Source organism: Pelophylax lessonae, assembly GCF_965119305.1.
Source record: "Pelophylax lessonae genome assembly, chromosome: 5".
Lineage (NCBI taxonomy): Eukaryota > Metazoa > Chordata > Amphibia > Anura > Ranidae > Pelophylax > Pelophylax lessonae.
The window spans coordinates 97,206,203-97,219,894 of record NC_138772.1 but is presented as its reverse complement, the minus strand read 5'-3'; the positions used below and the strand labels follow the sequence as shown (position 1 = coordinate 97,219,894).

Genomic DNA, 13,692 nt, shown 5'->3' with positions numbered 1-13,692 from the left:
ACATGTAATCTCTCATAATATCTCCAAGGTACCCGAAGTATAAGTATTACCTGTAGATGTAATCTCAAGACGCTGGCTGTGCGGGAATCCTTTACCGGTATACCGTATGTACCGTAGCTTCGGCTATATACAGTATACCGCGCTGAGCCAATCACAGTGAGCGATGTATTCTATTATTGAATGCAAAGCCTGCTCGGATTGGCAGAGTCAGAGAGGCGGGCTGATGTTACTCTGCAAATCCAAGCAGGCTTTGTATTTAATAATAGAATACATCGCTCTCCCTGATTGGGTCAGCGCGGTACACTGTATGTAACCGAAGCTACAGTACATACGGTATTCCGGCACAGGATTCCCACACAGCCAGCATCTTGAGAGATTACATCTACCAGTAATACTTATACTTAGGTTACCTTGGAGATATTATACTCTGCGTATAAGACGACCCCCCATTTTTGGGGGATTTTTTTGAGGTTCAAAAGTAGTCTTATACGCCAGAAAATACAGTAATTCTATGATTTTGAACATTCAGGATTCATCATTTATTCACAATTAAACGTTTTAGATTGTTTTCTATGGATTACTGAACTTAAGCTGATGCAGCAAAAGTATATTTTTGTTTTGCAGAATTTTACGAATGGATCTGTAATAAGATATTTTCTGTTTTAGGACATGACCAGGAATTAACCCATTGCTGCACTCATCCCACACAACGCTTAGTGGTGACGTCTTCCCGAGACACAACCTTCCGCTTGTGGGATTTTCGAGACCCATCCATACATTCTGTGAATGTTTTCCAGGGTCACACTGAGTAAGTGTGCATTTCTTCAATACTGAATATCACTAATGTTGAAGCATTTTGTTATGTTATTGCATCATAACTAAGCATTCATGGAATGCTATGCACGTATGGCACATTATTTAGTTCCTGATGGTACAAAGTACATGTAGTAATTTGTCCCATCTTCCTAGGTACAAGTAGCAAGCTTTGATGCCTGTCTCCCATCAGGAATTAAAAAATGTAAAAAAAAAAAAAAGATAATTCTTCTTTAGTTTTATGGGATGGCAGACAGGAGATGCTTTTAAACCATAAAAGCTTTAGGGCTCTTTCACACGTGCGTTCCGATCAGATCCGCCTGTCAGTTTTTTAGGCGGATCTGATGGGATGCCCCATTCAGCCCTATGGAGCAGTGGATGTCAGCGGTGACATGTCCGCTGACACCCGCTGCCATCCGCATCCGATCCTGTCCGTGAAATACGGACGGATGGAAACCCTATTTTCCTTCCGTCCAGGGGATCGGATGAGAGCTGACAAGCGGTCCGCTCTCATCCGATTCCCCATAGAGAGCAGCGGGGCTCTGACACCTCCCTCTCTGCACACAGTGCGGAGACGGAGCTGTCATCTGCCGGCTCAGCGGGGATCGGCGGATCGATCCCCACTGAGCAGAGCATAGTCCGCAACGGAATGCGGACCGTGTGAAAGAGCCCTTACCTGAATTATCTTAAATATAATAAACAAACACAGACACGACATTGGATTGGAATAGGCCGCGGCCGTTTTATTATTGGTATAATAAACCTAAACTAGAAAAAAAAGTTTGAGACAAACTTTAAGTTGGCTTGAAAAAGCCTGACCAGAAAGTTTGAAAAGTTTAGATCGATCGATCGATAGAAAAGGTTTGAAGATCGATCGATAGAAAGAAAAAGTTTGAAGATCGATTGATAGATAGAAAAGGTTTGAAGATCGATCGATAGATAGAAAAGGTTTGAAGATCGATCGATAGATAGAAAAGGTTTGAAGATCGATCGATAGAAAAGGTTTGAAGATCGATCGATCGATAGAAAAGGTTTGAAGATCGATCGATCGATAGAAAAGGTTTGAAGATCGATCGATCGATAGAAAAGGTTTGAAGATCGATCGATAGATAGAAAAGGTTTGAAGATCGATCGATCGATAGAAAAGGTTTGAAGATCGATCGATTGATAGAAAAGGTTTGAAGATCGATCGATCGATCGAAAAGGTTTGAAGATCAATCGATCGATCAAAAATGTTTGAAGATCGATCGATCGATCAAAATTTTTTGAAGATCGATCGATCGATCAAAAATGTTTGAAGATCGATCGATCAAAAATGTTTGAAGATCGATCGATCGAAAAGGTTTGAAGATTGATCGATCGAAAATGTTTGAAGATCGATCGATCGATCGAAAAGGTTTGAAGACCGATCGATCAAAAAGGTTTGAAGATCAATCGATTGATCGAAAAGGTTTGAAGATCGATCGATCGATAAGGTTTGAAGATCGATCAATCGAAAAGGTTTGAAGATCGATCGATCGATAAGGTTTGAAGATCGATCAATCGAAAAGGTTTGAAGATCGATCGATCGAAAAGGTTTGAAGATCGATCGATCGATAGAAAAGGTTTGAAGATCGATCGATCGATAGAAAAGGTTTGAAGATCGATCGATCGATAGAAAAGGTTTGAAGATCGATCGATCGAAAAGGTTTGAAGATCGATCGATCGAAAAGGTTTGAAGATCGATCGATCGATCAAAAAGGTTTGAAGATCGATCGATCGAAAAGGTTTGAAGATCGATCGATCGAAAAGGCTTGCGATCGAAAAGGTTTGAAGATCGATCGATCGATCGAAAAGGTTTGAAGATCGATTGATAGATAGATTAGATGAGTTTGAATGAGTTTACATTGATTAGCATCAAAGCTTGATTGAGTCTAATGGGATTTGGAGCTTGGGTCATCTGAACATCCTGTCAATGAAAGTCTATGGGCATTTTTTGGGTTTTTAATTTGAATTTTTAGGAAAACCGTAACTCAAACCAGTCTGAAAAGATATAGCACACCGAGTCAGAACAGTATGAAGGTCTGTGCCGAGTTTGGAGTATGTAGCTTGAACGGTCTAGGAGGAGATAGTGTCCAAAAATTTACCGGCCAGAAAAATAAGAAGAAGAAGAAGAATAATAATAAGTTTAAATACAATATCAGTAAGTTGGCTCTTCCAAGCCAACTTAATAAATATTTTATTTCAAACCTATTAAAAAAAACACTTGAAGCCAACCTAGTCACCACGGCTCAGGTTGAAATTGCATAACATGAAATTCAAATAAATGTATCCAACCAATTAACTTCAACTTAAAAAACTCTTTTAGTCCACCTAAGCATTACACAAAGGCGACAATTACCAATAAATAATAACTGGCCGTGACACCAAAGAAAAAGGGGGGGGGGAACACCACAGCTCCGTTTCTTGAGGCGGCTGAATCTGAGCCACTGGGGGTCCCTCTTTAATAGCCCTGCAAAGAGAACTGGATGGGACTGGCTGGCTACTAAGCGGGAGATTTGAGCGGGAAAGAGGGGCTCAGGCCAAAATCTCCCCAGAAACCGGCTTAGTTTGGGCGGGAAGATGGGTGCTGTTTGAAAAAACTACCCAGATACAAGAATAAATTGAGCGGGAAGAGGCGGCTAGCTGACCTCTAAGGAAAAAGACCCTCGCCTCAGAGATAGCTTTAACATGAATCCTATGAATTAAGGAGGTCAATAAAGGGTTATTTTGAAATTTAATTGCCCCTGCCGCCATCCCATAAAGAAAAGGGGGCTAAATGCAGCCCTCCTTTTCCCCATAGTCTTCTCTGTGTCATATTACATTAAAAAATGGAAGTAGAATATTTGCACGTATCATACCAGAAACTTTTGTGGAATTTGTTACAAACCTCTCATAATAAAAGAAAAAATAAGAAATCATATGACCTGTGTTGTTGAATTATGGCTGGCTCACTTCTGATGATAAACTCTTTTGCAAGTAAACCTATGTTGTTTATTTTACATAAATGCCAGTATCTTAAGTGCCGGTTCACATTTATGCTATTCGGGAACGCTGCAAATATACAGCGTGTTCCCGCATCGCATCCGCAGCACAGGCAGTTCACACTGCCATATGCGATACGCTGGGGGTGTCAATTCAAAGTTAACGACACCCCCAGTTTGATCGCATATCGCAGTGCAATCTGAGAGTTCGCACAGAATCGGATCGCACTAGTGTGAACCACCATGCGATCCGATTCTGCTGTGGACCAAAAAAAGGGTCCTGTGCGTGTTCAGTGCGATTGCGGTGCGAATTCAGCCATACAAACTGTATGGCTAAATTTGCAACGCACAGACATCGCATGTAATTTAATGTGAACCGGCACTTAGTATCGCCTCTCTGCACATCAGATATTAGACAGAATAAAAGAAAATACACTTCAACCTTTGTTGCATTGGCAAGAAGTAAAGCATGTTTTCAGGCACTTGGAGCTGGGGTGGGAAAGTTTTAGACAGCTTATAGAAGAACAAAGAAGACTTCCAAAGCATGATTGTGCTATTTCTACTCCATTGACCTGGCAGGTGACACTGAAGACTACAACAGTGACTAGTACTGTCACGTACTGGCATTGCATTGGGGGCATGGGGAGATTATCCGCAAAGGTACAGATTGGAATGGGATTTTTTTAGGTAACCGTTAACAAATCTGTATTTAGCTGTGTTGGCAGAAGTGTGGCTTCAAGGACCAGAAAAACCTATATTTCAGCTATATATGCCTAAAGTAGAACTACAGGCAAAACTTTTTTTCTTTCATTTTGGATGGAGTAAGGATGGGTGATAACCCCTGTCTGTTTTTTGCCACCTGGTCTCTTTGGGAAGATTTTTCTTCCCAAAATGGCATGTAAAAGTAAATCCCTGCAAAGTAAAGGAATTCCTTTGGGACCCTCAGGTCACCAGAACTAGTGTCCCTATTGGAAGATTTTCCCTCTTTTACTTTTTTGGAGACAACCCAAAATGTGGGATTTTCTTTTACTTTGACTTTTAATGATAATGGTAAACAGGACAACAATAGAGGGTGGATCTCCCTAATGGGGGCACAGACCGCATTAAAAACCTAAATATATATACTGGCGCGAGGAATATGGGACCAACAGTTACCACACTAAAAACGAGTACAACATATCAATATCCGATATAAACATATGAGAGATAGTCCATGTAAAAGTCCATATATACATTCTTCATTTACACTGAGGGCTGCTCTGATGACAAGTAAGAAGAACCTTGAAGGCAGCTGCAAAAAGAACACAGGCGCCACTCTTAGTGTAATAAAAAGGTTTAATATGAATAAAAATCTCATACACCAGAATACTAACAAACGAGCATATGTAAAGAGCATGTAGTATAAATCATAGTTGTCCATCTGTCCGGTAGAGCGGTTCAGGATGGCTCCAGCGGTCTCAGTTAGTCAGCAACAGCCGGTGGAAGTCGGCGCTTCCTGGTACCTGGAACACACAGGGGCATTATCCCGACGTCACTTCCCGGATGTGACGAAATGGGCGCAGGCGGCGATGCGTTTGCGGAGCATGCGCTCCTTCCTCAGGCCTCAAAAGCGCCATTTTGGACAAGGGAATATATAGAGCAAGAACCGGTGCACAGTATCTGGGTCCTAAAAACCACAGGTTTCACCGCAATTGGCACAAAAACGATTTGCAATACACTATGCGATTGTGGGATTGCTTTCAATGCATAATACATATAAAAGGGAACAATTAAAATGCAGGTTATTCACACACTGGATAAACAAAAAGCAACCTGACCGGTGTTCTATTCCCTCTCCGCTCTGTCCAAGGCTTAAAGGAAAAAAAAAAGTTTTGCCTATAGTTGTACTTCAGAAACAGTACTTTGAATTGAATTGCTATGCAGAGAGAGTTTTACTTCTCTCGGAATTTCATTTAATGTGTGCACACTTTGTTTGGGGATTTTTAGCACAGATTTATTTCTCCCTTATATATTTTGCACTAAGGTTTGCTTGTTCATTTTTAGTGCTATATTATCTGTATCTATGCGCATTGGGTTACACAGCGGCCTTTTATGAGATTGAACACATACAAACAATGACATCCCAGTACTCCCATATGCATTGGGTTTTTTTTTTCTTTTTTTTGCTAGTTTCCTTAGGAAAATGAATACCTTTCTCTGCTCTGGGGGAAGAATATTATGTATAATTTTTTTCTACTCTTGTGATTCTTTTTCAAGGACCGCTTGCCTCTCACTCCTTAGTAAAAAGGCATCGCTCAGGGTGTCATGCATGTTGCTCTCTATGTGCATTCCGCTGTGACCCATTGGGATCCCAATTTGCTTTTGTGTTTCTCCAGAAAGCACCATCTGGTGTATTCCCTGGTCTACTTTTACTTAAAGGGTTGCCTTCCCTGAGCATGTCCTGCTCAATGACATCCCAAGGAGATTTACCTCCACTGGTCTGGGTGTGGTATGTGCTGTTCAAGTGCGTCTCTCGGGCTACAACTTCTTTTAGACAGACTGACCTTTTTTTGGCTTTCCTGAGAGTCCCTGTAGAAGACAGCCTGCTTGTTCCAGTATCGAGAGGTAGATTTGTCATCTCATTCAAGCCTACGGACCTGGGGACAATGCTCTACCTTTCTCTGTCAAAGCATATTCCACTAGGGCAGTTGGTGTTTCGTGGGCTTTCAACATCAGGCATCTGTTTCTGCCATCTGGTCTTCTGTTCACATGTTTACGTTTTACCATGTAAATGTTCAGACCTCATCTGATGGCATCTACAGTCTTTAAAGATTCTGTGAGCTCTGTTGAGCCTCTTCTGTTAACGTTTGTGATTGCAGCTATATTATTCTGTGTATTCTGACAGAGGCGAGCCCTGCTGTCATGTATATAATGTCCCGGTTTATCTATCTTGCTTGAGTAGATGGGGGAATCTTGTTAGGTTATTTTTGTTTTTCTTCCAACCCACTTTACTGCCGAAATGCTTGAGATAGAAGACGTCAATCCTCTAGTGTCCCTTCATAGCGAAAATACCTACTGTGTGTTTAGTTTTTAAAAAAGGGATCTGATTGGTTGCTACATATTGAAGGTATCCGCAACCAGTTGCAGAAAATAAAGCAGTGTACCCCCATGCACTCTGCAGTTTTATGAATCATGCACACTGGAGGTTCTAAAAACACCTGTAGCTTTAGCTTTAAAATGGCGCGTTAAAAACTTGAGTTTTGCAGCATTCGTGCATTAGCTTTGTTTTAGTTTTTAATCAAAACTATACCCACAAAAGCGTATGGTTTATAAATGCAGAATAACAAAGTTTTTCAGCTTTTTTCAGAGTTTGAGCGTTTTTACAGCATCAGCACGGGTTTTTTTTCCCAGCCAGAAAATGCCCTTGCCAAAAGAAAGCAAGAAACCTGCTGATTGGAGGGAAGAACAGAGTGACAGACATGAGCTCCTCAGTCTTCTTGGTGTTTTGAAATCTATTTGAGACAAATGTCCTACAGTTGACCTTTGGCTGCTTTTGCGTTCCCATATATGTTTATGGGGAAAGAAGCAGAGCTGAAGGGAGTGCCTGTCAACGCTGGCCCAGTGGCGTAGCATGGGTTGTCAGTACAGGGGCAAGGCAAGTAATTTGCGCCCCCTAACCCGCGGGATTTTAGCACTCGAGTCTCTTCCACTAGATTAGTTATAGAAACCCTTACCCCCTAAGCACATGTATTGTTTGTTATTAAAATACTGATGTAATTAAAGTAAAATGCATCTAAATACAAGTTTGAATGACCAGTGTGCCCCCTTTCAATGCAGAGAGACCAGGGTGCCCCCTTTCAATGCAGAATGACCAGCGTGCCCCCTTTCAATGCAGAGAGACCAGCGTGCCCCCATTCAATGCAGAGAGATCAGCGTGCCCCCTTTCAATGCAGAGAGACCAGCGTGTCCCCATTCAATGCAGAGAGACCAGCGTGCCCCCATTCAATGCGGAGACACCAGCGTGCCCCCTTTCAATGCAGAGTGACCAGCGTGCCCCCTTTCAATGCAGAGTGACCAGCGTGCCCCCTTTCAATGCAGAGTGACCAGCGTGCCCCCTTTCATTTCAGAATGACCAGCGTGCCCCCTTTCAATGCAGAATGACCAGCGTGCCCCCTTTCAATGCAGAATGACCAGCGTGCCCCCTTTCAATGCAGAATGACCAGCGTGCCCGCTTTCAATGCAGAATGACCAGCGTGCCCCCTTTCAATGCAGAATGACCAGCGTGCCCCCTTTCAATGCAGACAGACCAGCGTGCCCCCTTTCAATGCAGACAGACCAGCGTGCCCCCTTTCAATGCAGACAGACCAGCGTGCCCCCTTTCAATGCAGACAGACCAGCGTGCCCCCTTTCAATACAGACAGACCAGCGTGCCCCCTTTCAATGCAGAATGACCAGCGTGTCCCCTTTCAATGCAGAATGACCAGCGTCATTTAAAAAAAAAAACCCACTCCGTGACAGCGCCAGGCTGCTGACTCACTCACTGCTAAACTGACTGAGCAGTGAGGAGAGGTGGCATAGGTGGGGCTTGGCTTGCAACACCACCCCACCCTACACTAATGGACAGGTGAGGCACAGTCCAGCCCCAACCCGCCCTTTTTCAGCAATAGGGTGGCCGCTCTGGACATCTCCCAGCCCAAAGATGGAGGCAGCGGCAGACAGTGTGTGAACTGTGTATGTCAGAGTCAGACAGACAGTGACACTGCGGATGCGCCCCCCCCCCCCCAGATGTTGCGCCCGGTGTGGCTGGCCCCCCCTGCACCCCCCACGCTACGCCACTGCGCTGGCCCAAAGTGTTGCTATAATAATTTTTGTGGTTGTAAACAGCAATGTGCAATGGTTAAGCATAGGAGAACACCTGATATATCAATTGACAATTTAGATAAGGCTGGCAGGCGGCATCCTCAGCATTTTTTTTTTTTTTTTTTAACAGACAGATACACAAATCTGATTGGCTCATGTACCACCTGGTGTAAACTGTGATTACAAGATGGCATAGTCTTCATTGTGCTGTCCAGTCTTCTCTAACCCCACCTTCCCCTACCCTAAATGAGTGCATGCAAGGTGCAGGAGGGCCAAGATCGCGTTCACACTGCTGCAATGTGCTTTGGCCACAGCACAGTGTACCCGTGGTTTTCATGCAGGTTACTTGTGTTTTTCCATAGACTTTCTCTTGTGTCCTGTGTTTTTGGCGTGTTTTCTGGGCATTTTCTGAAAGCGCACCATGCTGCATCTTTGGTGTGCTGTGTGAAAGCTGCCTAAGGGTTTGCTGCTGGCTGGTGATGTCTATGGCTACCTGGTTGTGCACTGCATATTGTGGTGATCTGAATGTGCTTCCTATTTAGATATTTCCTGCTCAAATTGTAAAATATATCCTAGCTGTACTTATTAATAAAATCCTTGCAGGAATACATTAATAGATATGTATCATCCATGTTGAATCTCTCACACCTGTTATGGGCAAATGAAAGGAACTTGAAAAAAATGTGCAATACAGATTAAACGTAAAAAAATTACAGTTAAAAAAAATAAATAAATAACTAAATAAACAATAGGAAAGATGTTGTATATTGAAGCTCCACTCCTTCTGTTCTTAGGAGTTAGCTCTGCTGATTGCTTAAAATTTCTGTCTGCTTTTGGTGCCAGAGTTTGAAGATTACCTTACAAATTTAGCCCAGTTTTCACAATTTCCATATACATTTTCATGTACAAAAGCCATTTCCTAAGACCCACCTATGCACTTTAGTTCTCTTTGTAATAAATTTGGATTTAAAACTGTCCTGTAGAGATTCCAATTTATAAATCCATAAGCTTATTACTCGCTTCTAAGTAATACTTTTGAGTTAGAGTGGCCTATCTGAATGAAGATTTGCAGCTGAAATATGACTTCCACGGACTGTGCAAATGCTCGCCTTGCCTTTTCATAATTTCATTGCTACTATATCTTAATAAAGAGCTTTTCTTAAGAGCGCCTGGAGCTGTGCGATAAGGCTCGGGTGCCAGGGCGCTGCAAAGACATGCACACATTTTAACAAGGCTTCAATCCGTCCTGCGTTGGCCCATTAACTAGACTATTAATATATGATCTGGCACATTGTTTACTGAGGCAGCAAGTCTTTATATCAAACAAAAAAAATAATAAAATAAAACGATAATGGTTTCATTAAAATAATGCGGATGTATTTATGACTTTGCAATGACATCTTTAGTTGTTAGTTCTTTGTCCAGCAGATGGCACTGTAACACCGCAGTGAAAACCAACGGCGTATTGGGCCTTATGAAATGCTTGGAATAAAGGAAGCTAGGGAGAGAGACGGATGTGGTTTGGTAGGTTTGGATAGGCTTACCTTGTTTGTACCTATTAATGAAAGCAAACCGGGTTGTGGGTTTAGGTAGGATCATGGTGCTGGAAGGCTCCAGTGGTTTTAGGAAGGCACAGGGGGTTTTATGTCAAAGGTTAAGGAATTTATCTTGTGTCTTTTATTACCAGTACAAATTACTGCTGCCAGACAAATCTTCTGCCTGTCGTTTCATACTCTGTAAATCCACCTTGTAGACATTTACAAGGCTTTGTTTTCTTGGAATTTACAAGGCTGTTTGTTTCTTCTAAAAAGTTTGTTTTTTCATCAGTCTTTAAGCCTTAATACTACATTTGTTCTTCAGTCTACATGGGCATTGCAAAGTTTGACATGCCTGACAAGAGAACTCTAGCTAAAACCTTTAAACAATTTTGGACAGCATGGGAACGCTTAGGACACGTGTCAGGCAGTCATCATTGTCTGTGCCCCTTTTTCTTCTTATTACTGCCCAGGATATCCCAGTGGAGATGGAAGTTGATCTTTTACATAGGAGGGCAATTCCAGCCTTGACCATTGTCCACGGTACAAGTGTCCTTTTTGGGAGATTAAGTTCCTGTTGTGCAATGTTAACCTGTCCAGGGTTCTGGAAAAAATAAGGAATGGGGGGTGGAGGGGAGAGGCGAATGGTGTATTCTTTTGTAAGGACACCTTTAGAGTTGTAATAATTGTAATGTTTATCAGAAAGTAATGATTAATAGGACTTTTACCGAAGGTAGAATTTTTGTTTTTCTGCTTGTTGCAGAAATGGTGTTATCTATCTCTCCTTCCATCCATTCACTGTACCATGCCCTGGTAATCTGGAGGGGTCCCAGTGTAGAAGACCCCTAGGTGCATGCCCTACTGTTTGCAGTGTGGGTGTAGTCCAGGGAGATGACAGTGCAGAGTTCGCATCGGGGTCTCCCCTAATGTGTGGCCGGGGGTCCCTTGCAGAGGATGCAGCATTGCAGAGGTCACAGGGAAGACCCTGGCAGCTGGTCTCCTGTTTGTGTAGCCCGATGATGTCATGGTGGTCATTATCCCTTAGTCCGGGAGACGTTGGAGATGAGCGAAGCCTCATGGGGATGCTGAAGCTTCTCCTCTTCTCCTCAGTTTCCTCTTCCTGTGTCCTGGGACAAATGAACAGGGATGGTGTCCATGATGATGCTTAGTTCGAATTCTCCGTGCCCCTCCGTTAGGTAGGGTGAGTCCTTGGGGGTCCCTGTTATCTCTCTCTCTGCTGATGGGTACCCTGAGCCTTGAGGGGATCCTTTTAGTGGTGCCAAAAGATCGTTTTTGTACTGCAAGGTCTTCCTTTCCTTATGGAGTCTCAGGGTCACATCTCCCCCCACTGACCCCCTCATGGAGGTGGCAGGTCCCTTGGAACCCCAGCTTCCCATTGTTGCACTGACGGCGGTCCTGCAGTCCTTAGTGTTCCGGGTGGAAGTGGCATGTGAACACAGGCCCAGGAGGAAGCGTCCCTCCACTTTCCCCTGTCTCATCTGATTCTGAGCCTGATGCCACAATGTAGGCCCGTCCAGGGGGACTTTTTATCACACCCCAGATCCATCTGATAGTGAGGATGATTCCTCCATGGTCGCAGCAGTGAATAGAAAAGGTAGGTAGAAGCACTGCAGTGCGTGAGACTTTAAAAATGGAGGATTCGGCTGGACGTGGCGGTGTCATTTGGTACGCATACGTTTTCTCGTTACTCCAAAGGTCTTTCCCCTATGTGCCTTATTTTGACAGGTTTTCCTGTTAGGAATGGGAACAACCAAAATTACCCTTTGTGGTCCCCAAACATTTTGCTGTACGTTACCCTTTTAAGGAGTCACTTTTAAAAAAAGTGGGCTAGTTCACCAGTGGTGGACCCTCCTGTTTTCAGGTTGAATAAAGCAACCATGATCCCAGTAGAGAAATCCCCATCCTTTAAGGACCCGGCTGACAGGAAAGCAGAGGCTGTGGTACGCAGCATGTTTCTATGCCTGGTTCAGCATTGTGGCCAGTCTTTGCCTCAGTCCTGGTGTCTCAGATCCTAACTGAATGGGCCAGGTGTTTGTGCCAGGGCCTGGGGAGGAAATATATCTTTCAAATCTTCCCCGGGAGGTTCCAAGCAACCTTGGTATGGTAAGCCTAGAGCTAGCTTCTCCGGACCAGCAGACAAGACCCCTTCAGCATGAAGATCTGCCCTCAACCATTATTGGGGTGGGGGCATCTTCGCTGGTTTCCGGCCCCGTGAGTGTCAAAGGAGAACTGAGAAATGTTTCTTTTGGGGGTACCCAGAAAGGGGGGCAAAGCTTGTTCTTTTCAGTTTTTTTTTTAGGTCATGAGTCTCCTTGTGTGGATTTAATTCCTGCAAAGGTTCAGGTGATGTCCGAACTACCTAAAGCCCTCCCTATCCCTGTCCAGGGAATTGATTCTCCTAGGTCTGATTTTAATTCTGATCAGAGTGGTCTTTCCTCTGGACAAATTTCAGGAACCACAGGCCATGGTTCACCGGCTGCTGTTACACAGACAGTTCTCTCTCCTGATTTGCATACAGGTTCTGAGTCTGGTGCTATTCACATTTCAAGACAGTTCTGTTTGCACAGTCCTACATGCAGAAGCTTTAGCAGGCTTGGCTCCACAGGATACCGAAGTTCGTGATGAGGTCACGGGGTCCTTTGACAGACGCCGCAGGTGTCCAAGGGCCACGGAAAGCCCAGTATCATCCTCGGCTCAAACTTCTTCCACAGTTCCTGCGTGAATTAAGAGCCAGGATCTTCCAGTCATCCTGGTAGCTGTAAATGTACCTTGGGGGCTTCCTCTCAGAGAAGACCAGTTGTCCCAAGGGCTAATCTACCATCCTGCTTTACAGTCGCATGTTTTAATGGCTTGGCTATTGAAAGCCAGGTACTGAGGGCTAGAGGTTTGTCTGGATCAGTGATCCCTACTATGGTGAAGTCGTCTTCCAACAAGATATACCATCGTACGTGGAAAGCGTACATTTCTTGTTTCGAGTAGGTTGGCGCTCATCCTCGATCCTTTTCTGTGGCTCGGATCTTTCTTCAACAGGGTGTTGATCAGAAGTTGGCCTTAAGTACCATCAAGAGCCAGGTTTCTGTCTTGCCAGTCTTCTTTCAGTGACCCCTGACCATGCACTCTTTAGTTTGTACCTTCATTCAGGGGGTTCCACATGTGGATCCTCCTTTACGGTCTCTTTTGCCCGCCATGGGATTTAAATTTAGTGCTTTCGGTTCTCCAGAAACCTGAATTTGAGAATATTCGGGAGAGTCCCTTGTCTGTTATCTCAGAAGGTGAAATTCTTGGTGGCTATTACCTCAGCCCGCAGGGTATAGGAATTGGCGGCATTATCCTGTCGCAGTCCCTATTTGGTGGTCCATTGGGTTAAAGTGGTTCTTCGTCCCTGTACATCTTTTCTGCCCAAAGTTGTCTCTGACTTTTATTTGAATGGGGACATTGTGTTGCCTTCCTTGTGTCCCAAGCCGGGTCATCCCAAGGAATTT

The 13,692-nt window shown here is 43.8% G+C and overlaps 1 protein-coding gene across 1 annotated transcript in view; it reads left to right on the top strand.

The window, feature by feature from the left end:
* Positions 1–13,692, top strand: part of WDR37 (WD repeat domain 37) — a 312,422-nt gene that overhangs the window by 244,023 nt on the left and 54,707 nt on the right. Inside the window, exon 12 of the mRNA XM_082258129.1 lies at positions 667–808. Within this exon, the coding sequence (XP_082114255.1) occupies positions 667–808 (142 nt within the window). The remainder of the gene's footprint in view (positions 1–666; positions 809–13,692) is intronic.